The sequence below is a fragment of the Pongo abelii genome, chromosome 18 (genome assembly GCF_028885655.2).
Source record: "Pongo abelii isolate AG06213 chromosome 18, NHGRI_mPonAbe1-v2.0_pri, whole genome shotgun sequence".
Taxonomy (NCBI): Eukaryota; Metazoa; Chordata; class Mammalia; order Primates; family Hominidae; genus Pongo; species Pongo abelii.
In genome coordinates, this window is record NC_072003.2 from 15,125,449 (window position 1) to 15,151,471 (window position 26,023).

General features: G+C 43.8%; 1 protein-coding gene across 3 annotated transcripts in view; it reads right to left on the reverse strand.

The window, feature by feature from the left end:
* Positions 1-26,023, reverse strand: part of SHISA9 (shisa family member 9) — a 381,349-nt gene that overhangs the window by 42,768 nt on the left and 312,558 nt on the right. For 2 of the 3 annotated variants that reach the window (XM_054534728.2, XM_024241410.3), the window contains one exon: positions 821-3,484. The exons of the other annotated variant lie outside the window; for it this stretch is intronic. In XM_054534728.2, coding sequence (XP_054390703.1) covers positions 3,105-3,484 — 380 coding nt within the window. In that variant the 3' untranslated portion in view covers positions 821-3,104. Of the gene's footprint in view, positions 1-820; positions 3,485-26,023 lie in introns of those variants that run through there. 3 annotated transcript variants of the gene reach the window in all.

Below are 26,023 nucleotides of genomic sequence, written 5' to 3' on the forward strand. Positions count from 1 at the left end.
AGGCCAAGAAAGACTCTTAATCAGAGTTGAGATAAGGGTGGGATGAAGTGGACTGGGGGCAAAGAGCAAGGATGAGGTAAAAGGGAGATAAGAACTATGGAAACTTTGAGCTGGAAAGAGCCTCACAATAAGTCAACCCAGGGTTTTCTGAAGTGTGGGCTGTGCACCCCTAGTGTATGCACAATGATCATAGGCAGTACATAGCTACAGCATTGTTCAACACTGACTTGCATAGGAAATGATTCCCCTTTCATTTACTTTTTGGTCCATCTTATTAGTACAAAGAGAAAGTCTTCATTGGGTGCTGGTATTTTTAACAATTATTTAATACCTGCTGATATTGTTTTAAGAGAGAGAGAGAAACAGAGACAGAGAGATGGAGAGAGAAAGAAAGAACCCCAGGCTTTAGTTCAGACTCACAGACAACAGATTCCAGCTGGAATTTAATCATTGCTGCTTGTTTCCTTTGTACTTATTTTTATGCTTACTTTCTATTTATGGCAATTGATGTTTTTTTTTAAAATTTGTGATGAAGACAGGAAGTTTTCATTTTAAAAACAAAATGCATTAAAATGAATCAATTTAGACACAAATATTGTGAAGGTGATACACAGAGATGCCAAAGTGTGTTGCAGGTACATAACTCACTAACATCAAGGAAACTCTGACCATGCCCAGTGGTATTTACTTGACTCTGGGAAGCTCTGGGGTCTTCCCAAGGAGGCTGAGAAGGTGGGCACTAAATCTCTGACCCCTGCTTTGTACAGCACGGTACCTTTTTATACATGGAGATCTCCTATTATGCGTTCTTTGAAAGATCTTTTTCTTTTCTTTTTTTTTTTTTTTTTTTGAGACAGTCTCACTCCGTCACCCAGGCTAGAGGGCAGTGGTGCAGTCTCAGCTCACTGCAACCTCCTGAGTTTAAGCGATTCTCCTGCCTCAGCCTCTCGAGTAGTTGGGATTACAGGCACCCACCACCATGGCCGGCTAATGTTTGTATTTTTAGTAGAGACAGGGTTTCACCATATTGGCCAGGCTGATCTCAAACTCCTGACCTCAGATGATCCACCCGCCTCGGCCTCCCAAAGTGCTGGGATTTTAGGCATGAGCCACTGCGCCTGGCCAAAAGATCTCATTTTTAAAAACAGGTACAGGTTTTGCAGTTTCAAAAAGCTTGACCTACCCCAATTCCCCATGTTTCAGATGGGAGACTGAGGCCTAGAGGGATCAACTGCATTGCTGGTGTCCTCGTATCTCCTGGGAGTGAGAAGGAGAATAAATATCTGGTTTTGCTGATTTCGTGATGTCAGAGTGGAGAGACAGGTGGGGCAGAACCTTGCAGCTCAGGATTTCAGAAAATATTCTGAGTCTTGTTTGACCAGACCATTTATAGCTTCTGACACCAGAGTTGCTGTGGGTCTGCTGAATGTTAATTAACTACCAAAGACCTTTAGGGGCTAGTTGAGAAACCTTTCACCTTAGATAAAAATCTTGCCTCTCTCAATCCACTTCTTTGGGCTTCCACAAAACAAACACAACTTGTAGGAAAACTGACTTTGTTGGGACCCCAAGGACTATGGATTATGAGAACCAACCAGAAAAACAAAAACAACCTCAGGACATTCTGGATGGGAGATGAACACATGAAGTATGTGGGGAGGTAATTTGGAGGGACCATGGGAATTACGGGACCAAGAAACATCTGACAGGTTTGAGAGGGCTAGAAAATGGAAGGACTAATTTTGATAGTGTAGAGAGTAGGGAGGTCTTCGTTCTTGGGTACCCCTGGCATTGTAGCAGCCCCTCAGAGGGTGTTATCGGGCGGGCTCACCTACAAAGGAAGGATGGAACATCTTCTACTACTGCAGAAAAACAAGAGGAAGGAAGGCTAAAAGAACACAGGTTGCACTTGGGAAACAAGACTGTCATTAAACAACAGTAACACATTGAAGGCACCACCCACGCTTATGACATTTTCAGTCCAAAGCAGTTGAAATTTGGCAGCGGCGGCCGCAACGCGCTGAAGGGAAAGGGATGTCAGGGACATACAGCTTATAGATTACTTGTTTTTGTGGTTGTTTCAGGTCTTGGAGGCAAAACCCAGAAATCAGAGGCTTCTGGATCCTCATCTGATCTCCTGTGGACTTTTCCAACTGTGGATTTGTTGTTGGTAATGTCAACAACAAGTCTTCAAGATTTTGGAAAATAAAAAACCTAATTTGCCATTTTTATCTGTTTTGTAGTGGGCTTACATTTTAATCCTCTTTTTAAAAAGTTATTTGATACTCTCCGGACCCTCTCCATAAAAGCCCATCCCTCCCATTTCCACGGTCATGGTCCTTATGGGAGTTGTCTAAAATGTTTTTTGCTTTTTTTTTTTTTCCTTCCCATCATTGTCGGTGGGTTCAGGGTCTATTTACTTTTTGTGAGTTTGAGGGTGTGTTGTTTTTTGCTTTCAACATGGATGATATGAAAAGCACTATAAATAGAATGGTTGGGGTCCAGTTACTGTTTCATGCTCGTCACAATTTTACATCCACGTCACCACTTCTTGGAATTAGAAAAATGCTTCTAATGTGGGCAAATTCCTCCCAGAACAACTCCTCTTCCAGAATGCACTCTTCTCTTGTGTCCTCCCTCATTCTCTACCCCCATTTCCACCCTGGCTTTCGAACCTAGAAACAGACAGCACGTGGCAAGCAGTCTATGTGCTCAAATGGACAATTTCTCTAAATTGTGCTACTTTTATATTTTGTCATCATGGATTTCAGTTTCAAGTTAGGAGGAAAAGAAAACTCAGCCCCACGGTTTGGCCATGAGAGTTGGCCATCTTGGGCCTGAAGTGGAAAGAGTGTGCCTCATTTTCCCCTTTGCTGTATTGCTGAATGTCCACGCTTTGGTCTTTCTCAGCTGCCTGCCGACACGTTATAGGCATGACCTAGGAAAAGCGCGACTCTGTGTCCCCAGTAGGTTTAGAGTTGGTTCTTGTTGAGAGTGAGTGTGTGGACGCATGTATTAGGGGATGATGGGGACGGTGTGGGAGGGGTTGTTTTTTGCCTCTCTCAGTTGAGTGTGGTCTCCAGGGTGCTCCCTGTGGTGAAATCTCAGACAGTCACTTCTGTTTTGCTGTTGGTGATGAAGTATGGCTGTGGGGGTGGGTAGTGCTGGGGGCGAGTTCCCAAGGGGTCGCTGGAGCCTGTCTCGGCCGTGCCAAGCTTGCCCTTGTTGCTGTAAGCCTGCCGCCGGAGGGACTGCTCGTTGGGGTCCCAGCCCTTAAAGTTGGTGGTAGAGTTGTAGGCCAGGGGATGTGGGGGCATCTTGTTGGTGCGGGACTTCTGTCCATTCTGCTTGGCAGGACCGTGCTCAGGGCTGAAGGCCCGGGGCTCGTCCTCCACTCTTACAGGGTGCAGAGGTAAGTTCCCTTTGGCAGCCAGCTCAGCCAGGTGCCGTCGCTTGGTGTAGAAGTCATCATTGACCTTGTCAGCTACACAGCGGAACAGGTGGATGAAGAAGGGGAAGAAAGAGGAGAGAGAGAGAGAGAGAGAGAGAGTTAGAGACTGGCATGTCAACCCAAGAACAGCATAAAAATGGGCCAACAGTCCAAACAAGACACACTAGAAACTCCACCTAGAACAAGACAGAGGGAAGGGCAGCACCATGCCCTTTCCACAAAAAAAGAGCAGGACCAAGAGGATTAAAGGCATCTCCAAGGGAACCTCTAGACCCCCGAAATAAACACTTCTCCCCCCACAGTCCCACCTACCATTCTGCCATCGTTGGTTTGCCTATGAAATTCGCGTGTTGTTTCTTTTTTATTAAAATGATACATTCTCATTAGAGAAGAGTGGACATGTTAAGTGATCTTCCTATCTATCACCTACCAATCAAGACAGCCGATAACAACTTTTGGGTATATTTTTTTCTGGTATTTTTAATAAACAGAGTTTAATTTGGGATTTTTCTTGGCTGGTTTATTTGCTTTTGTTTTTGCTTTTAGCAGTTAAACCAGACCTGTATTCACATTTCAACTCTGACACCTGCCAGCAGCTTAACCTTGACTAAATTACTTAACATTTGTCAGCATCAGCTTCTCCATAAGGAAAGTCATTACAATAAAAAAGTATACTTCATAGGTCTGTTTGGAGAGTTAAATTATATGACCTGTGTAAAGTGCTTAGATATTATCTACCACCATTATCATCATTGTTATAAATAAGTTTGTTTCTATTTCTCAAGTAATGTTCTATCAAGCATTCTTCATGTTGTTATAAATTATTAATAAACAGGATTTTCAGGTGTACCTAGTATTTCATTGAGTGGAACTATCAAAATTAATTAATTCCCCTATTAATGAGTGTTCTAATTGTGCCAATATTTTGCTATTACAAATAAAGTTATAATAGCAACTTTTCACTTAAACCTCTCTTTATATTTAGAATTTTGAATTTAGCATAATTCTAAAAATGTTTTCTTATTTATTTATTTATTATTATTTTTTGAGACAGGATCTTACTCTGCTGCCCAGGCTGGAGTGCAGTGGCACAATCATAGCTCACTGCAGCCTCTACCTCCTAGGCTCAGATGATTCTCCTGAGTAGCTGGGACCACAGGCAAGCACCACCACACTAGGCTAATTTTTGTTTTTTTTTTTTTGGGTAGAAATGAGGTTTCACCATGTTGCCCAGGCTGGTCTTGAATTCCTGGGCTCAAGCAATCCTCCCACCTTGGCCTCCCAAAGTGCTGGGATTACAGGTGTGAGCTACCGCACCAGGCCTGTTTTCTTAATTTACATCAGGGATTGGCAAACTATGGCCCACGGGCCTAATCTGGCCACATCCTGATTTTGTAAACAAAGTTTTATTGGACACAAAACCATGCCCATTCATTTATGTATTATCCATAGCTGCTTTTGTTCTGCTATGGTAGAATTGAGTGCTGGTTGAAACTCAATTGACAGAAACTGTGAGGCCTGAAGAGCCTGAGATATTTACTACCCAGTCCTTTTTAAAAAAGTTGGCTGACCTTTGATTTGGATTAAAAGTAGAATTATTTGGCCAAAGAGTATAACATTGTTAAGGCTCTTGATACATATTGCCAACTATTCCACAAAAGTGTTTTACCAATTTCCACTCAATTTAACTATACTCTCTCCAGCATTGAATGATTCCTTCCTTCCTTCCTTCTTCCTCTCTCTTTCTCTTCCTCCCTCCCTCTCTTCCTTCATTTTTACTTCTCTTTCTCTGTCTTTCTTTCTTTTGAGGACTAAGCTCTGATTTTTTCTTATCTTGCCCAGATTTCTATCTAAGGGGTCTGGGAGTCATATCCTACAAACCATAAATTCTCATCAGATGGGTTTTATTTAACCCTATATATTGTGACTTACTTTCCTATCTGACTCTGACACAACATTACATGACAAAGAAGAAAATCAAAATATTTTACCCCCAAACATGTTTTTTTGTCGTTCTTTGAAATGGCCCTGCGAAAAAAAAAGTTTCTTTGTGGAGTAAAACCTACATGTGTAAAGAAGCTCTATTAACACAGCTAGATTTTTTCTTCCAGGCCCTCCCAATCCTAAAGAGATTAACTGAGAGTCTAGCACCTTTTAAAAGTCTAAATAGGAAACATTTGTCTTCTATTGTCTCTAAGGGCTGCCACTATAAGACTTCAAAAGAACCTTGGCCTCCACAATCTTTTATCTTCACCTGAACATTCCCTTTCTATTGATCCCAGGTCTTTAGACTCAACCAGTTGTCAACCAGAAAATGTTTACATTTACCTATAGCCTTGAAGCTTCCCCTTCACCTGAACATTCCCTTTCTATTGATCCCAGGTCTTTAGACTCAACCAATTGTCAACCAGGAAATGTTTACATTTACCTATAGCCTCGAAGCTCCCCCCTCACCATCCCCTTCAAATTGTCCCATTTTTCTGGACCAAACCTATGTATTTCTCAAATGTATTTGATTGATGTCTCATACCTCCCTAAAATGTATAAAACCAAGCTGCAGACCAACCACCCTGGGCACATGTTCTCAGGACTCCTGAGGGCTGTGTCATGGGCCATGGTCACTCCTATTTGGCTCAGAATAAATCTCTTCAAGTATTTGACAGAGTTTGACTTTTTTCATCGACACTTTCTTTTCTTTTCTTTTAATTTTTTTATTATACTTTAAGTTCTGGGATACATGTGCAGAACATGCAGGTTTGTTATATAGGTATACTTGTGCCATGGTGGTTTGCTGACACTTTCTTATTTGTTTTTTGACAATTTTATGAAATCTCCTTTTATTTTAATTTCTGAATTCTTTTATTATAAGATTATCTACACTTTTAAAATTAATTCATTAGCAATAAACTTTTGAACTTTCATCTCTCAGGAGACCAGAAGTATTTGCTCTTTCATCCACATGTTGGGATCTCACCGTGTCACACATGTGGATTTACATAAAGGTTAAAGAATGCCTGCCTCCCTACTAGAATGTCCACCCCAGCAGGGCAGGAACCATGTCTGTTTCTGATTCTCCTTCATATCTTCATATCTGATTCTCCTCCTTACAGGGCTCTATGCTTCTTTTCTCATTAGATCCTTTCAACAATGAAGGTAGAAAAGATGGGGACTATTACTCCTGCTTGACAAATAAGGAAACTGTCAAGCTCTGGCATATAAAATGATTAAACTAAGGTTACCCAGAGCTAATGGCTGAGCCAGAGTAGAACCTACATGCAATCAACATTATTTGAAAGGCCACAGACGGAAACCCTTGGTTTCAGGACTGAAACAAAAATATGTCCCTGTTTCTGACTCTGTGTCTATGCTAGACATCATTCATTGATCACCGCACTCTTTCCTGGCTAGCGTGGCCTCCACTCGGACTACTGCCCAAGGCAACAACCCAGGGAGCCACATATTAACTTGCTATGTATGACACAGTTTAAGTTGAGTTTATATTCCTTGTAATGCAAATAGCTCCGACTGATAAAGCCTTTCAAGAGAAAGTTCCTCTTTAAAGTCTAGGGCTACCTGAAGGTATGGAACGTCAAAGCCAAAAGGAATCTTGGAATCTGCTAAGGCTGTGAGGATGACACATTCCTGAAATGTCATGAATTGTTTAAGGTAGCACAAGTTAATATTAGAGCTGGGACTATAACCCATCTTCCTGCCTTTTGGAGGAAAGTTCTAGATTTCCAGTGCCATGAAACTTCAATAGAAGAATACTCAAAGTTTTCCCCTTCGACATCAAAATTTATATGTCATTATGTCCTGGATTCAACAGCATCTCTGGCCCGAGGTGGCCATGCCTGAATGCAGCAACATTACTCAGATCTGTTCTTCAGCCTCTTTCTTATCTCTCACATGGGAACCACCCACCCCTTAGCCACTTAAGTCAGAAACTTGGGAGCAATGGTTGACTTCATGCTCCTCTTCTCTTGCAGGACAACTGTCAGAGGCATGTGAACCAGAGCAACCCCATCTTGAACAGCAGCTGGGTAAAATGAGGCTGAGACCTACTGGGCTGCATTCCCAGATGGTTAAGGCATTCTTAGTCACAGATGAGACAGAAGCCTGGCACAAGTCATAAAGGCTTTGCTGTAAAAACAGGTTGCAGTAAAGAAGCTGACCAAAACCCACCAAAATCAAAATGGCCATGAGAGTGACCTCTGGTCGTCTTCACTGCTACACTCCCACCAGTGCCATGACGGTTTACAAATGCCATGGCAATGTCAGGAAGTTACCCTACATGGTCGAAAAAGGGGAGGCATAAATAATCCACCCCTTCTTTAGCATATCATCAAGAAATAACCATAAAAATGAGTAACCAGCAGCCCTCAGGGCTGCTCTATGGAGTAGCCATTCTTTTATTCCTCTACTTTCTTATTAAACTTAATTTCACTTTACTCTATGGACTCGCCCTGAATTCTTTCTTGCATGAGATCCAAGAACCCTCTCTTGGGGTCTAGGTTGGGACTCCTTTCCCATAACTAAGGTGGCCATGCCTGAACCCAGTAACATTACTCAGATCTGTTCTTCAGCCTCTTCCTTATCTCTCACATGGGACCACCCACCCTTTAGCCACTTAAGCCAGAAACCTGGGAGCAATGGTTGACTTCATTCTCCTCTTCTCTTGCAGCACAACTGTCAAACCAACAAGTCCTTCCAGCCATATCTAACAAATATTTCTTTAACCTATTCCCTTTCTCCTACCCCCTTTGAACATTGTTCTCCTTCAGTAACCAAACTGGCCTCCTTGCCTTGTTTCACCTCCTCCAATCCTTCCTCCATGCTGCAGTCTTTGAGCTGTTTGTTCAATCATTTAGTCATTCATCAAACAGGTACCCACCACATGCTGGACACTCGAAATATAAAGGAGAATCAGAAACAGACATGGTTCCTGCCCTGCTGGGGTGGACATTCTAGCAGGGAGGCAGGCATTCATCCAAACCAACCTGCCTTCTTTTCTGTCTCCCCTCTTTCCTTCTTCCACTGACCATGTTTTTTGAGTGCCTAGTTTACTCCCTGAAAGGGCACACAAAGGGGCCTTGATCTGATCAGGAGGGAGGTGGTGGTCAAATAATCCCCCAAATTACATAAAAGTATAACTATGGTAAGTGCTATGAAGGGGAGCTAACCAGTCATAGTAGTACTTATAATGAGGTCCCCTATCTGGTCTAAGAACCAGGTGTCTGAGCTGCAGAGTCTATCCCCTTCATTAGCACCAGGTTCACTGTTACTCATCTTGCAAGACTTAGCTGAGATGTTGCCTCTGTCTTTCCCTCAGACTTTCTCAGCCACCCCTGCTCTCTCCATCATAACACTGACTACACTGTTTTATAATTTTCTGTGTTCACATCTGTTTCCCCACTAGACCACGAGTTCTTTGAGAGCAGAAATATCCTTCCATCTGGGTGGCTCAGTGGTTCTCAGTCCTGGCAGTACATGGAAATCACATGGGGGAGCTTTAAAAGTGTTCAGACACCTGGACCCCTTCCCAAAACCATTTGATCAGACTCTCAGAGACTGTGGCCCAGACATATATTTTCTAAGTCCCTCAGGTGATTCTAATATGCAGCCAGGGTTGAGAACCACAGGGATAGCCTCTGTTGTTATCACAGTTCCAGTACATAGGGTGTTTTTTTGTTAGAGAACTAAAGGGAAGTATCCTCCCACTTCACTCCTATTATGCCCAGCTGCCTCTCCCCTGAGGTCCCTCTCCCTTCTAGAAAGTCCGATAAGGTCAGATCTCTCCATAATAAGCTCCTCCCATGGCATTTATCATGACTGTCATTTTACACTTGTTTATGCAGTTCATTCATTATCATCCGTCTCACTCACTAGCGTTCCAAGAAGACCAGGTATGACTTTTGGCCAGCATTATATAAGCAATGTTCAGCCTAGTTCCTGGCAGACATTAAGGACTCAGTAAAATTTTTTTTGAGACAGTGTCTCGCTCTGTCACCCAGGCTGGAGTGCGGTCGCACAGTCTTAGCTCACTACAGCCTCTGCCTCCTGGGCTGAAGTGATTCTCCTGTCTCAGCCTCCCAAGTAGCTAGGATTCCAGCTACTGGAAACCTAGCCAGCCTCCTGGCTGATTTTGCTATTTTCAGTAGAGACAGCATTTTTCCATGTTGGCCAGGCTGGCCTCGAACTCCTGACCTGAAGTGATCCACTCACCTTGGTATCCCGAAGGGCTGGGATTACAGGTGTGAGCCACCACACCTGGCCTCAGTAAATATTTGATGAATGATGAGAGTGAGAAGAGGGAGAGTATCAGGAAAAATAACAAGTACTAGGTTTAATACCTGGGGGATGAAATAATCTGTACAACAAACCCCCATGACACAAGTTTACCTATGTAACAAACCTGCACTTGTACCCCTGAACTTAAAAATTAAAAAAATTATGAGCAAAATACAGTGAGAACATAGAGAATATCAGGGCAAGAATAGGGGTGGAAGCTATCTTTCTCATTTTCCTCCCAGTAATCTTTCACTGAAAAATCTCACTCGCCCTCATTATATGTCTTATAATGATCCAGCATCATTCTTTCCCATGTTCCTCTTTCCAGACATCAGACCAGTCTGAGGTCTGCTCTGAGCAAGGGATGCATTCAATGGTTGCTGTTTCTGAGAAGCAGACAAAATAAATTATGAATTAAGCATCCCAGCAGCTTCAATATGTGATGCCCCCTCAGACAGTTCTAAAGAAAAGTAGATACAGAGGCGTTCAAGTCTGTCCCTATCCGTGCAGATGGGGGGAAAAAATCCCATTAAGAGGAAACACTGAATCCCACGTGGAGAATCCACACCATCCTCCTTACCTAACTCTGAGCTGTTTGCTTGGTGAACCTGGTATTGGGTACTCCCTGGGCACAGAAAGTGTTTGGTACTTGGGGCAAGAGTGGAGTGAACAAGAAAGTCTGCAGGCTCTGGAATGAGACAGATCTGAGTTTATGAGACCTTGGGAACACCACTTAACCATTTATGCCTGTTTCCTTAGATGTGAAATAGAGATAATATTAACCACTCTTGGATTTAATGTGGGCAATGAATTGCATGAGATACACCTGCTACACAGCACAATTCCTAGAATGTAGTAAACGCTCAATACCTATATTTTATCTATTCCCTGCCTTAAGAAAGAAGCCCTGGATTAAATTCGATAGACATTGTTTGAACACTTTATGGTAGGCAACATACTAGGCACAAAGCAGGCATTCATCCAAACCAAGCTGCCCTCTTTTCTGTCTCCCTTATTTCCTTCTTCCACCCACCATGTTTGTTGAGTGCTTAGTTTACTCCATGAAAGGGCACACAAAGGGGCCTTGATCTGATCAGGCGGGAGGTGGTGGTCAGGGAAGCTTTACTGTTTAAGGTAGCGCAAGCTAACATTAGAGCTGGGACTTGAACCCATTTTCCTGCCTTTTAGAGGAAAGTTCGAGATTTCCAGTGCCATGAAACTTCAATAGAAAAATAATCTAAGATTCCCCTTTAGACTTCAAAATTTATATATCCAGTTACCTCCTGGATAGGTTCAACAGCATCTCTGGCCCAAGGTGGTCATGCCTGAACCCAGCAACATTATTCAGGTCTGTTCTTCAGCCTTTTCCTTACATCTCACGTGGGACCACCCACTCCTTAGCTACGTATGCCAGAAACTTGGGCGCAATGGTTGACTTCATTCTCCTCTTCTCTTGCAGCACAACTGTCAAACCAACAAGTCCTTCCAGCCATATCTAACAAATATTTCCTTAACCTATTCCCTTTCTCCTACCCCCTTTGAACATTGTTCTCCTTCAGTAACCAAACTGGCCTCCTTGCCTTGTTTCACCTCCTCTAATCCATTCTCCATGCTGCAGTCTTCAAGCTGTTTGTTCAATCATTTAGTCATTCATCAAACAGGTACCCACCATATGCTGGATACTTGAAATATGAAAGACAATCAGAAACAGAAACAGACATGGTTCCTGCCATCCTGGGATAAACATTCTACTAGGGAGGCAGGCATTTATTCTGCCTCTTGAGAAAGAACTCTTTAAGCTGAGATCAGAAGGTGAAGAGTAACAGAAAGAGCAATGCACGTGAGGGAATATGTGGCATATTGCAAGAATGACCAAAATACTTTGCAGCTCTTACCATCAAGAAGTGGAATTTCCCCATGCCTTGAATATGTCCTGGCATTATGGTGGGCTTGGACCAGCAGATTCTACCAACTTCTACTCTAAGGCTCTTGAAATCTGCCTCCATGTGAAGAAGGGAGCCCCTAGACTCCTGGAGGATGAGAAACCCATAGGCCAGTTACCCCTGTTCAACACAACCAACCAACTGCTAACTGCAGTATGTTCAGTGAGGCCATCTTAGGCCGTCAGCCACCTAACAGCAGACCCAGATACCAAGAAAATCCAACTGAGATGAGCCAATCCAGCCCAAACAAGAACTTCTCCATTGACCCAGAATCATGATCTCGATAAATGGTTGCTATGCTCAGCAACTAAGATTTGGAGTCATTTGTTATGCAGCAGTTGATAACTGACACATGAAAGCATTTGCAAAAGCTTTCAGCTGAGAAGGAGCAGAGTAGCTTCAAGAACCTGAAAGGATATCTGAGTTGTAGATGAAGAAGGCAAGGGATCCTCAGGCCATCTAATGTCCTATAGGCAAGATTATATCATTCATGCCTATTCATTTAACTAACCATTCTCCCGCCTTAGGACTCAGGTGTTCTCTTAGAGAAGCGCAGTGTAGGCACTGAACTGGTGCCTGGTGCATGAAACTATCCTCCAAAGAGATATTTTCAAGATTATTTCAACAACAAGGAGGTGGTTAGAGGTAAGATGGATGAATCATTTCCATTACCTGGAAGTGCTGTTTTCATGAAACCCTGTTTTCGTAATGTTTCTGTTCCCCTCTGGTTTGCAGCCAGGTGAGGGGAAAGAAATGCTTATCTAGCCACTCTTGGCTTTGTGCAGTGTGGTCCGTGTCTTAGTATATTAAAAAGCTACTTGCAAAAAAAATAACAGATTCATTGAACAGTCTTGTAAGCCCCATTAATAAATGCATTAACCTAATCAGCCCCAGTACCTCGTGGGCAGATGGCTGACAAACCGACCAGGAAACAGATGTGTGAGCCTTTCAACAACAATGGCCCTCTCCTGTTTGATTTTTCTTCATTTACGAAAGAAGAAGAATAAAGGAAAAGGTGCTTTCCTTCCAATAAGCCTAATTGCCTTGAAGAAACTGGGGCTGTAAAATTAAACTATACCTTCCTCCATCTGTCTCTCTCTTAATTAGCAGCAGACACTTGTACAGGTGTGGGGCGGGATGGAGCCTGGCTTCTGTGGAAAGGGAGAACGTCAAGGTAATAACCAGTTTCCAAAACAAGCTGCACATCTGAGGGTCTCAGCAGGCAGCCTCCCACCTACCTCCTTTCCTTGAGGCAAAGATATCTTAGGGAGGGGTTCCTACCACTCATTCTTGCTTGGTAATATTCCTGGGTCAAAGGTGATGGATTTCACCTGGTAAGCAATGCCCCAACCAAAGCTTTCACATTTCCTCATCGGTTTCTGCCTTTGGCTCAAGGGTATGATAAAAGACAGCAATTAATCTTCTCATTACACTTAAGAACAAAATCCAAATTCTTTGCAGTGGTCCCTGAGTCTGTTTGACGTGGACTCTCGCTACTTATGCACCCTCCTCTGCTCCATACCTATTGTGAACACATCACAGTGTGTGTTCCTTTGTTAAAGCTGCCATCACAAAGTACCACAAAGTTGATGGCTTAAAACAACAGAAATACATTCTCTTGCAGTTCCAAAGGCCAGAAGTTGGCCGGGCCATGCTCCCTCTGAAGGTTCCGCTAGAGGACGCATCCTTGCCTCTTCAAATTTCTGATGGTTGCTGGCAATCCTTGGCATCTCTTGCCTTGTGAGTTACATCATTCCAATCTCTGCCTTGGGCTTCACGTGGCCATTTTCCGTGTGTGCGTGTGTGTGTGTGTGTGTGTGTGTGTGTGTGTGTGTATGTGTCCAAATTTCTCCCTTCTTATAAGGATATTAGCCACTGGATTAGGGCCCACATTAATTCAATATATCCTCAACTCGATGACCTCCGCAAAGACTCTATTTCCATGTGCATTCCCAGCCTGAGGTTCCGAGTGCACATCGATTTAGGGGGGTACTATTCCACTATACATAAGATTCCTTTCTGTTCCTGAACACACCAAGCTTGTCACCATCTCAGGACCTTTGGACATCATCCCTGCTGTTTCCTCTGCCTAAATACTACTTCTTGTCATCTGGACCTGTGACCAAGGGCTACCTCCTGAAAAACCCTCCTAATACCCAAAGAAGACATCTCCACCAATGGCTCTGATGACCTCTCCCTATTTTAATATGTTCATAGCCCATATTACTATATAAAGTTATCTTTTTTGGTTACTTGTGTATGCTCTGTTTCCCTTAACCAGAATATAAAGCTCCACTTAGGGCAGAGGTTGTATCTGTTCTGCTCACTGCTGTATCCTCAACATCCAGCCCAATGCCTGGTACATAGCAGGGGTGCAATAATACGCATGTGATGAAAGAAGGAAAGCACTGATGATATTCCAATTTCAATGACAGTCCCTGAAATATGAGAAATGGGCAGGATGTTTCATCTCCTGGTCATTCAGTCTGTATCACCAAAGACTGAGTGATCTGTTCTTTACAGGGATTGAAGGGCTGGAGCTCGGGTTAAGTGCTTTTATTTCTCAGACAGGTGAACTAGGATCCATCTTCCTGTCTGAGAATTTGCAGAGACCTGGATACTCTTTAGCCAACCTAGCTCGGGGGAGGGAGGTAGAATAAAGTCAGGTGAAGACGGCAGGGATCGATTAAAGAGACTGTTTGGGTATATGAGAAGTCTGAGTAGAGACAGGGACTTCCTCTCTATTTCCCCACTCTTGTCAATGGCAAACTGAGTAATTGCTCACCTTTCTTAAGTGTGTGTTCTATGCTACTGCCTTCACTAGGAATTTACATTTGCTATCCCCTTCAGTACTCTCAACATCCTAATCAGCTCGGTGTTACCATTGGTCTTATTTTATAAGTGGGGAAACTGAGGCTCAGAGAGCTTTGGCAGTTTATCCAACAAATGGAGCTGAGACTTGAACCCAGGACACCTCGCTCCACTGCCTGAATTTATGGCCATCACACTCAATATTTATGGAACCTTTTGCCTGCAGTGTAGGATATTGCAATGTAGGCATTCTACATTGCCTGCAACAGACAATGAATATTGCTCCTTTGACAAGGGTCTATCTGCAGGAAAATATTCCCTCAAAACTAAAGAATATGGAGGGTGGGGTGAGAGTTATGCAGGGAAAACACTCTTCTTGATTCTTCCTCTCAAAATATCAGGGATTGGGGCAGATGTGTAAATATCATATTCTCAAGAGAAAACATCAAGATGTCACAGCCAAAAGTTTAATGAAGCCCAGAAATTTGCCGTCAAGGCAAAATATGTTATCTTTTTCTTCCTTAAGGTGGGGTAGGAGGAGAGAGCTGGGGGTGATGTGAGACTCCCTGCCAGGTTGGCTACTGCATTACAAGAGGTATGGATCTAGCAACCTCTGAGTTATGTGGACATTGGCTGGAGTACTGGCTAGTCACAGACAGGAAGTTGGTTTCTTATAACAGGGCTGGGTTAGATAGAGCTGCAGACTAATGATAGAAGTGAGAACTGAGACTGAGATTTCTTCACCATCATTCCAGTCCAGGCACTCACCGGGAGCTTTCCATGTGTTTTCTCATTTAGTCTGAGCCACTGAGGTTGATGTGGTTTCCTGGGCTTTTCATGCCATATCCCACTGATTCCCTCCATGACAATGTAGTGAGACTATATTTTGAGATTTTATCAAATTTTCTTGTCCTTGTGCTTCCACTATCCCTTCACTTTTTGTTTTGTTTTGTTTTGGTTTTGGTTTTGGTTTTTTTGAAACTGAGTCTAGCTCTATTGCCTAGGCTGTAGTGCAGTGATGCAATCTCAGCTCACTACAATGTCCACCTCCTGGATTCAAGCAATTCTCCTACCTCAGCCTCCCAAGTAGCTGGGATTACAGGTGCCCACCACAACACCCAGCTAATTTTTAGTAGAGAGGGGGTTTCACCAGGTTGGCTATGCTGGTCTCAAACTCCTGACCTCGTAATCCAACCGCCTTAGCCTCCCAAAGTGCTGGGATTACAGTCATGAACCACCGCACCCAGTCTATCCCTTCACTTTCAATGACGATATGGTTTGGCTCTGTGTCCCCACCGAAATCTCACCTTGAATTGTAATAATCCCCATACATTGTGGGAGGGACCCAGTGGAAGGTCACTGAATCATGGAGGTGGGCTTTTCCCATGCTGTTCTCATGACAGTGAATAAGTCTCATGAGATCTAATGGTTTTATAAAGGGGAGTTCCTCTGCACATGCCCTCTCTTGCCTGCTGCCATGTAAGGTGTGCTTTTGCTCTTCCTTGGCCTTCCACCATGATTTTGAGGCCTCCCCTGCCATGTGGAACTGTGAGTCCATCAAACCTCTTTCCTTTATAAATTACCCAGTCTCAGGTACATCTTTATTTGCAGCATGAGAACAGACTGATACAAATGATGACAAAGAACCAACGTGTTGGTTTTGAATCCTACACTAGGCTCTTGAAAGCTATGGTAGAGCCCCTAGTCTTGAAAGACAAGACAATGAGATCTGGGAATGCTGAGAAGGAAAGAGGAGTTAATATGGCTGGGAGTTTGAAGGATTCAATACACCAGTTTTATATGACAAATAACAAAGTTTGGAAGCATGCACATCTCACTCTGTCACCCAGGCTGGAGTGCAGTGGCATGATCAGAGCTCACTACAGACTTGACCCTCCTGGGCTCAAGTGATTCTCTCACCTCAGCCTCCTGAGAATCTAGGACTATAGCCATGCACCACCATGCCTGGCTATTTTTGTTTTTATTTTTGTAGAGAAGGGGGTCTCACTGTGTTTTCCAGGCTTGTCTTAAACTCCTGAGCTCAAGCAATCCTCCTGCCTCAGCCTCCCGAAGTACTGGGATTACAGGCATAAGCCACTGCACCCAGCCATGCCTGACTTTTGTGACTACAAAGTCTTCTTTACCATATGGAGGAAAGAGTATAAATTTTGACAGCAGATGGATCTGGGTTCAAATCTCTAAGCTTCACCTATAAAATTGAAATGAAAATAACCAGGCCCATGTGGCCTGGGGATGGAGAGTATTGAAGAGAATCGTGTAGAGTACCTTCCCTCCTGAAAAAAGGCCAATGTCATTGCCTCACAGCAGGTATTCAAAGGGTAGTAGCTGCTATTTCTGTCATCATCACAAAAGATAAAGATTATAAAATTAGGATAATAAAATATACCTTGTGGAGTGCAGTATAGAAGTAAACGAGATAAGGCTTGTAAAAACTCAGCACATTATACACAGTGCATGGTACATCTCCTGAAATGTACATCAGAGAAGATGTACATCAGAGAAGATGTACATCAGAGAAGATGCTGTAGCTGATTGCTACTTATCTCCCAGATCAGATTTATTCTACCTTTTTTTTTCTTGGACACATGGTCACTCAGCTCAGAACTAGATTTACCAGACTTCTTGGAAGCTACATTTGGCCATGAGACTGATCTCGCACCAATGAAATAATAGCAAATGAGATGTGTCCTATTTCTGCTTTACCTGACTTGCTTTAAAAAAAGAAATCCTTGTTCTGGGTCTCCTCTCTTTATCCTCTTCGCCAAGGCCAGAATTACACAGTGACAGCAACCAACTATAACAATGCAGATGAGGAAAAGATGGTAAGAGTTGTAGTGCAACAAGGCTGGAGGAACCTGGGTCCCAGAGTGACCACTCGGAGTAGAGCTGCCCACCAACCTGGACTACTCTCCTTGGGTCATGATATGGTTTGGCTGTATCCCCACCCAAATCTCACCTTGAATTGTAATGATCCCCACGTGTCATGGGAGGGACCTAGTGGGAGGTAACTGAATCATGGGGGTGGGTTTTTCCTGTGCTTTTCTCGTGGTAGTGAATAAGTCTCATGAGATCTGATGGTTTTATAATGGGGAGTTCCCCTGCACACGCTCTCTTGCCTGCTGCCATGTAAGACGTGTTTTGCTTCCCTTGGCCTTCTAGCATGATTGTGAGGCCTCCCCAGCCATGTGGAATTGTGAGTCCATTAAACCTCTTTCCTTTATAAATTACCCAGTCTTGGGTATGTCTTTATTAGCAGCATGGAAACAAACTAATACAGGTCTATTACATGAGACAGCTATATCCAAAATAGGCAAATATATAAAGACACAAAATAGACAAGTCATTGCTTGAACCAGGGTTTAGCGGAGAGAGGACTGCTAAGACAGTGAGAGATGGAAAATGTCTACTAATGGTTATAGAGTTTCTTTCTGGGGTGAGGAAAATGTTCTAATATTGACTGTAATGATGGTTGCACAATTCTGTGAACATTCTGAAAACCACTGGATTTTACACTTTAAATGGGTGAACTGTATGACAGGTGAATCATCTCAATAAAGCTGTTAAAAAAAGAAATACTTCTTTCACTTAAGCACTGTATTTGTGGGACCTTTTGGTACTGTAAAACAGTATTTAACTTATATAGGACCGTTTTCTGGGTCTCTGCTTTCTTCTTCTTCACAAGCTGAATTAAAAAGTAAAAGGGAAAGAGTTCACATTGTTAAAAAAAAATAAAATCCAGGTATTTCTCTCTTCTTTTGAACTACATGGTATAAAGTTGTGCAGATCCCAGAAGCTGTCTCAGCAGACAGAAACAAGAAAGGTAGGAAAAAAAGCCTGAGTTTCCTAAGCAGGAGAGGACCAGGGAGGAGATGGAAGATTTGTCTTTATGGCGAATTAGCTGCACTTCACCTGCCTCCGGGCCTTGCTGCAGAGACACAAGTAGGGGAGGCTGCCCATGAACCAGGTCCTAAAGAAGCACGGGGCATCTGGCCCTCCCCACAGGGCACCATATCTTTCCCAAAGCCATATTGTTCTAAGAGAGAAAACCAGAAAGGGCATCCAGGACCCTGGCCCTTTTTTAGTCTTAACCCTGAAGGCTCCCGACAGGTGGTGGTACTGTGTTTTTTTTTTTTTTTCTAAAATCCCATATATAGGCAAACTGTCAATCCAGAGTGAGGAGGGAGTCTTTGCTAGGGAGAATTCTAAATGGCCCCTGGCTTGGGCTTTGCAACAAAGCTGTCCAGCCTGTACCATGGGCCCCCTTTGTTGTGGCTGCCAGGAGCCCTTTGAAACCTCAGGCCCTTTCTCTCTTCACTTAGGCAGTCCTGCTATGCAGTCAACATCTTCTGAAAGGCTACTGGACAACGGTGGACAGGCTCATGCTCCAGCCATGGCTGAGCACAGATCCCCTCCCCCCGATTCCCACACAGGGTCCTGGATAGACCTTTGTCCACTCACTGCCTTCCTGTGCATTGCTGCTCTATAGATAGAGATTTATTTTTTCAGAAATTCATTACATGGTCTGTCTTCCAATCATCCTCCCAGCTGGTGAAATTTCATACAACTGGTGGTTTTCTAAATGAAGCAAATTAAGGGAAAGAATTCTAAGCCCTACGTGTCACCTTCCTCTTGGCTGTAGTTTCCTGAGACCATGTCAGTGTAGATAATTATGAGATTTGGGATCCTATGTTAGATTAATGCATGAATCAATTATTTGACCTTCTCCATCTCTACACTCTGTTCCGTGTGACTAAGATGTTAGCAGACATGAGACATACAGGCATTTGGAGAAGTGCTTGCTGGTTTGAATTTCTCTCTTGCACCTCTCCCACACTCATGAGACCATGTCTGGGCTGCCTTGTTTGAGGATGAGGCACATGGAGCAGAGTCAAGTCACCCAAGTCATTCCAGTTAAAACCAACCTAGATCAGCCAACATCCAGCCAACTCCCAGAGAGATGGGTGAAATCACCTGAGATAAGAAGAACCTCCCACATCAGCTGAAATCACTGGTATATAGACTCCTGATCTAAATAAACGCTGGTCTAAATACATTTTAAGAATGAGATTTGAGGTTATTTGTTATGCAGTGTTATTGTGGCAGTAGCTGACTGATACAAATGCCAATCATTCACTCACCATACTTCCAAGAAGAGCCCCCAATTTTCAGGGGAGATGCATCTCTTTCCTATTCTTTTTTTCTTTTTCCTTTCTTTCTTTCTTTCTTTCTTTTTTTTTTTTTTTTTTTTTTTTTTGAGATGGAGTCTCGCTCTGTCACCCAGGCTGGAGTGCAGTGGCATGATCTTGCCTCACTGCAACCTCCGCCTCCTGGGTTCAAGTGATTCTTCTGCCTCAGCCTCCTGAGTAGCTAAGATTACAGGCACCCACTATCATGCCCAGCTAATTTTGGTATTTTTGTAGAGACGGAGTTTCACCATCTCTGTTGGCCAGGCTGGTCTTGAACCCCTGACCTCAGGTGATCTGCCCACCTCAGCCTCCCAAAGCCTCTCTCCTATTCTTAATCCGTGTGGTTTGGATGTCATATCCCTCCACTTCCCCATGCCCCAGTCATTCTCCATTTCTTTGTCCTCCTCCTACAGATTTGTTCACAGGTGGGCACATGACAAGGTAAGCTAATCAGAGCAAAGCCTGGGATATTTACTTATAGAGGCTCGGGGGAAAAAAAATTAATAGTCTCAAGCTTTCCATTTTTCAGGAGAGGAAACTTTAGCACCTGTTATATACCAAGCTCAAAGACTGTCACATGGATAAACCAGTATTGGGTCTAGAATACAGGTTTCCAGATTTTCCTCTGGTTGATTCTCATTTCCCAGTGCCTTTCCAGAAAAGACAAAATTTCCTTTGAACATTATGCCCAGTTTCATTTAATAATTTATTAACAAAACGTATGTTGAGTGCCTACTGTGTGTGCTGTGGGTGTCATGCAAGATGGCTTTGGAATGAACAGGATCTGGCTGGATTAGCCTCGGAAGGACACACAGCCAAACTAGTCAAATGTTTATTGCAATCTTGATGCAAGAGCATTTTCTGCAAACCAGAGAACCCTCTCTGCGCATTCATTTCATGCCCTATGGGTTCCCAAGGAAGCTCATCAAAACCCCAGGACTTGCTGTGTGCTTTTCAAAGGGGACTGAACTCAGGAGCAAGTGGGATTTGATTTTTATTTAAAAACTTCACCTCACATCACCCTCCTGTCTTCCACCTGCTTTGCACCAGCGGCTCATGACCAAACTCATAACCAAAATCAGGAAATTGCAAAAGCCTGAATTTCATGAAGTAATGTTTTAAAGCCACCTTTAGGTAGGTGTTCCCTCCCCTGGGATGGTCTATAGGATGCATGCACTCCAATGGAACTGTAACCCTATTGCACATTGTCTATTGTCTTGTGCCTCCTACATGAGCATTTCTCATTGGGCTAAGTCAATTTTCTTAGAAGAAGGAAAGAACTAGCATGTACTGAGTACTTACTATGGGCTAGACACTGGTTTAGCCATTTTACCTACATTGTCTCATTTAAACCCTCTTAAAGAGACATGGAAGGCAATATCATTCTTTCCACGTGACAGATGAAGGAAGTAAGGTCCAGGGATGTTAAATAATTTGGCTGACAAATTACTCTGTCACTGCCAATAAGTGGCAGAGCAAGAAACCAAACCCAAGACTATCCACTTCCAATGCTGTTACCGTCCAGCTGTGGCCCCAGCTCAAATCACCATTAAGAAAACAGTTTTATTTCAGCAAACAGCAAAAATACATTGGGAAGAACGCCAGTATGTAAATTGATGCTGTGTTGCAAACTGCGATTGCATCTAGGGTGGGGGATTAGGAAAAGCTAGGTCTAAACTCTAATGTACATAAGAATCACCCAGAAGGGCATTTTAAAAATGAATACACTGGGACATGACACTCAGATGTTCTAATTCCTTAGGAGTGAGTGGGCCCAGGATCTACATTTGTAACAAGCATCTCCAGTGATTCTGGGTCAAGTCCTCAAGCCCCTCTTTGAGGTCTGGACCCTGGCCCTGTTGTGATGTAGTTTTCTTTTGTGGTTTTAGGAAACCCCAGTTTCCTCATATCTAAAAGCAGAAAAGCTAGGTGAAGTGTCTTTCCTTCCTTCTTTCCTTCCTTCCTTCCCTCCCTCCCTCCCTTCCTTCCTTCCTTCCTTCTCTCTCAGGTTGGAGTGCAGTGGCATGTTCTTGGCTCACTGCAGCCTCTGCCTCCGTGGTTCAAGCCATTCTCTTGCCTCAGCCTCCCAGGTAGCTGGGACTACAGGCACATGCCACTGTACCCGGCTAAATTTTGTATTTTTAGTAGAGATGAGGTTTCTCCATGTTAGCCAGGATGGTCTCAAACTCCTTACCTCAAGTGATCTGCTCACCTCGGCCTCCCAAAGTGCTGGGATTATAGGCATGAGCCACCACGCCCAGCCTAGTGAAGTGTATTTCTTTCTGAAAGAGAGATGGCTAAGAGCTATCTCCAAAGCAGAGATAAATGGAGACTTTGTGAGTACTGGCCTCTTTTACTCTTATTTAGCAACTATTATATACCAAGCCAAGCCCTGTGCAAAACCTACAGAGAGTACATTCTCTGATTTCCTCTACTGGAGCAATGGTAGAAATGGGAGTGTGGAGCATGTATGTAGCTTGGAAAGGGGGACCCAGGCTGATTCTAGTCAGAAGCAGAGAGATTACACTGCAGTCTATGCTGGCAGTTTCTCCTAATTTGTTTGCCTTGCTGTGACACTGGGCTTAAGTTTAAAGATTCTGTTTGCAAAATAAACAGATTTCCAAAGACACAGCTTCATCTTGGTGAAGACAGTCTGCTGGGCTTGAGGTGGTGTCTTCCAGGGTGGATTTTATTTTACTTTATTTATTTATTTATTTATTTATTTATTTTGAGATGGAGTCTCGCTCTGTCGCCCAGGCTGGGGTGCAGTGGTGAGATCTCTGCTCACTGCAAGCTCCGCCTCCCGGGTTCGTGCCATTCTCCTGCCTCAGCCTCCCAAGTAGCTGGGACTACAGGTGCCTGCTGCCACTCCCTGCTAATTTTCTTTTTGTATTTTTAGTAGAGACGGGGTTTCACCGTGTCAGCCAGGATGGTCTCGATCTCCTGACCTCGTGATCTGCCCGCCTCGGCCTCCCAAAGTGCTGGGATTACAGGCGTGAGCCACCGCGCCCAGCTCAGGGTGGATTTTAAACAGGTGTGACAGTTGTTTCCAAGGCTGGGCGTGGGTGGATCAATAGCAGTGACCACTAGGGGGCAACTTGCATGGGAAGCCCTAGGTGGTGAAAAATAAATCGTACCAACTAGCATGATGTTTATCATTTCCTGTCCTGGCAGACATACTCCAAAGGGAGTCATTATCAATGCAGGTGGCAGTAATAAACTTGTATCTTCAAGGACCTTGTCCTTTCTCCTTGACAGCTACCTCTTCCTTTTTCCATCTCCCCCACTGCTCCCCAGTGACATCTGCACCTCTACCTACTTCTCTGCCCATGCCCTATGTTCCCAAAGAAGGTTCCCAGCAACATTCATGCCACTGAATGTTAAGATATTCATTGGTCTTCCTTAAGAGCAAAGAGATCAGATGTCAAGTGTTTGGGAAATGGTGGGTTAAAAAGAGTTCACCAGTTTTTATTACCACAAGGCTTTTCAGAGCCTTTAATTTGCTCACCTGGTAATAACAGTACTGCTAATACCAGTAATAATGTGGATGCATTTATCACTTTCCATAAGCCAGGTACTATGACACGTGTTTTAAACATCTTATCTCACAACGACCTAGGAGGTAGGTGATACGATGGTCTCCATTTTGCAGATCAGAAAATAGGGGATCAGAGAGGTTGAAGATAACAAGACTAGCAAATGATGGTGCCTGTATTGGAACCCATATATGTCTGAGTCTAAGTCCATCATATCCAACGTGTCTCTTCTTTTTTTTTTTTTTTTTTTGACAGAGTCTCGCTCTGCCGCCCAGGCTGGAGTGCAGTGGCATGATCTCGGCTCACTGCAAACTCCATCTCCCGGATTCAAGCGATTCTCTTGCCTCAGCCTCCCGAGTAGCTGGGACTACAGGCACGTGCCACCACGCCTGGCTAATTTTGGTATTTTTAGTAGAGACAGGGTTTCACCATGTTGGCCAGGCTGGTCTCAAACTCCTGACCTCAGGTGATCTGGCCGCCTCAGCCTCCCAAAGTGCTGGGATTACAGGCGTGAGACACCGCACCCAGCCTGTCTGTCCCTTTTAAGAAAGTGGCAGGATGTGGAAGCTGGGGGCATACAAACTCCCCAACCTTGCTACCATACCTCATCTAGAGTCTGGGTCTAGAGGTTGAGTAGAGAACACTAGAGGCAGACCAATGACCCCAGAGGAACTTGGTTCTCACTGGGACCACTTTTCCTCTCCCCCGACAAGGCAGGATAAAGGTGCCTTTAGCAGGACAGGCGAAGTTAGCTTGGTTTGGGTAGAAAACAGCTCCTTGCTTTTAACCTAAACTGAAGTATGTTCTAAATGCATCCAACAACAAAAGGATGATATAAGGACAGAAATGCAGACTGCCTTCAAATGCCGTCACAGAGATCATAACAGCTTTGTTTTTCACAGGGAGGGAAAAAAAAGTTAATGCCTCAAATTAGGAGGTCTGTCATATTCCAAATTGTTTGCATTTCTAAAAATGGACTTTGACATGTGAATACTTGTTATCTAATGCAAAACCCAAAAATCTGTCTCTCTGAAGGCAATAGCCAGGTAGTCAGGGGATTCCCATTAAACACACTGATGTAAAGCTCTCTTTCCCAATCAGGGAATAGAATGCACTCGCCTCCCTGCAACAACTCAGGATGTTTCTGAGCCAAGGCTTAGTGAATCAGGTGCTCCTGGGTAAGGCCCAGGAATCTGAGTTTGTAACAACCTTCTAAGTGATGCTGCTGTGTGCTCAAGCTGGTTACAACGTGAGAACCATTGTTCTCATGGTCCCTCCCCCTCCTCACTCAGTGCTTTTTGCAGTGTCTCAATGATCCTTCCACTCCATTTTCTTCTCTCCATCCTCTACCCACCCCAGTACAGGTCACCACCAACCTGTAAGAGCCTTCCAGTGGGTGTCTGCAACTCTAGTCCACAGTCCCCTAATCCAGTCTCCACTTAGAAGCCAGAATAATCTTTTGAGAGGGCAAAAAAAAATGGCCACGACTGTTGATATGGTTTGGCTGTGCCCCACCCAAATCTCATCTTGAATTGTAACTTCCACAATTCCCAGGTGTTGTGGGAAGAACCAGGTGGGAGATGATTGAATTATAGAGGTGTGTCTTTCCTGTGCTGTTCTTGTGAGAGTGAATGAGTCTCACAAGATTGGATGGTTTTAAAAATGGGAGTTTCCCTGCACAAGCTCTCTCTTTGCTATCCACATAAGATGTGACTTGCTCCTCCTTGCCTTCTGCCTTGATTGTGAGACCTCCCCAGCCACGTGGAACTGTGAGTCCAATAAACCTTGTTCTTTTGTAAATTGCCCAGTCTTGGGTATGTCTTTATCAGCAGCATTGAAACAGACTAATACACCAGTTTCTTGCTTATATCCTTGCAGTGTCCCCTAATTTTCCCCAGTTCGAGCTCATTAAAGAGTTCTACCAGCCGGGCATGGTGGCTCATGCCTGTAATCCCAGCACTTTGGGAGGCCAAGGCAGGTGGGTCATCTGAGGTCAGGATTTTGACCAGCCTGGCTAACATGGTGAAACCCCGTTTCTACTAAAAAAAAAATTCAAAAATTAGCTGGGCATGGTGGCATGTGCCTGTAATCCCAGCTACTCAGAAGGCTGAAACAGGAGAATCCCTTGAACCTGGGAGGCGGAGGAGGTGGCAGTGAGCCAAGATCGCACCACTGTACTTCAGCCTGGGCGACAGAGTGAGACTCTGTCTCATAAATAAATAAATAGATAAATAGTTCCACCTCCACCTCCTTAGGTCAGCTACTTCTCCACAAAGTCCAACAAAGCATATGGAGAAGGGTGTTTCTGGTCTGTTCTAAAAAGAGCTGCTTCCATTACACCCCAGTGAAAAATAGCTTAGAATAAGGGTCAGACTGATAGAGGTTCAAACTGCAGATCTACCACTGAATAGTCATATGACTCTAGACCAGCAAGACTTATCCATACTTAGACATTATGTCCTCATTTCTAAATGCAGGTGACAACGCCTACACAGGCTGATCATCATAGAATTAAATGATAAAATGATGTAAAGGGCCAGTCCTCTGGCACATAGTAGGGAGCTAATTAATTAATGATAGCTGCCACCTGGTCTGGTCACCCAGCTGGGTTAACTCACAGACTCAAGTCGACCAACTTCTTAACCCTCTCTGCTCACCACGCTGTCCCAGGAAAGTTGAAAATAGCATTCTGTTCTCTAAAAGGCTAATCATTCCCAAGACCCTTGGCCAATAACTTGATTATGTTTGTCTCTCCCTCAGAAGCTGTATTCTTCCCCCACCCCGCCC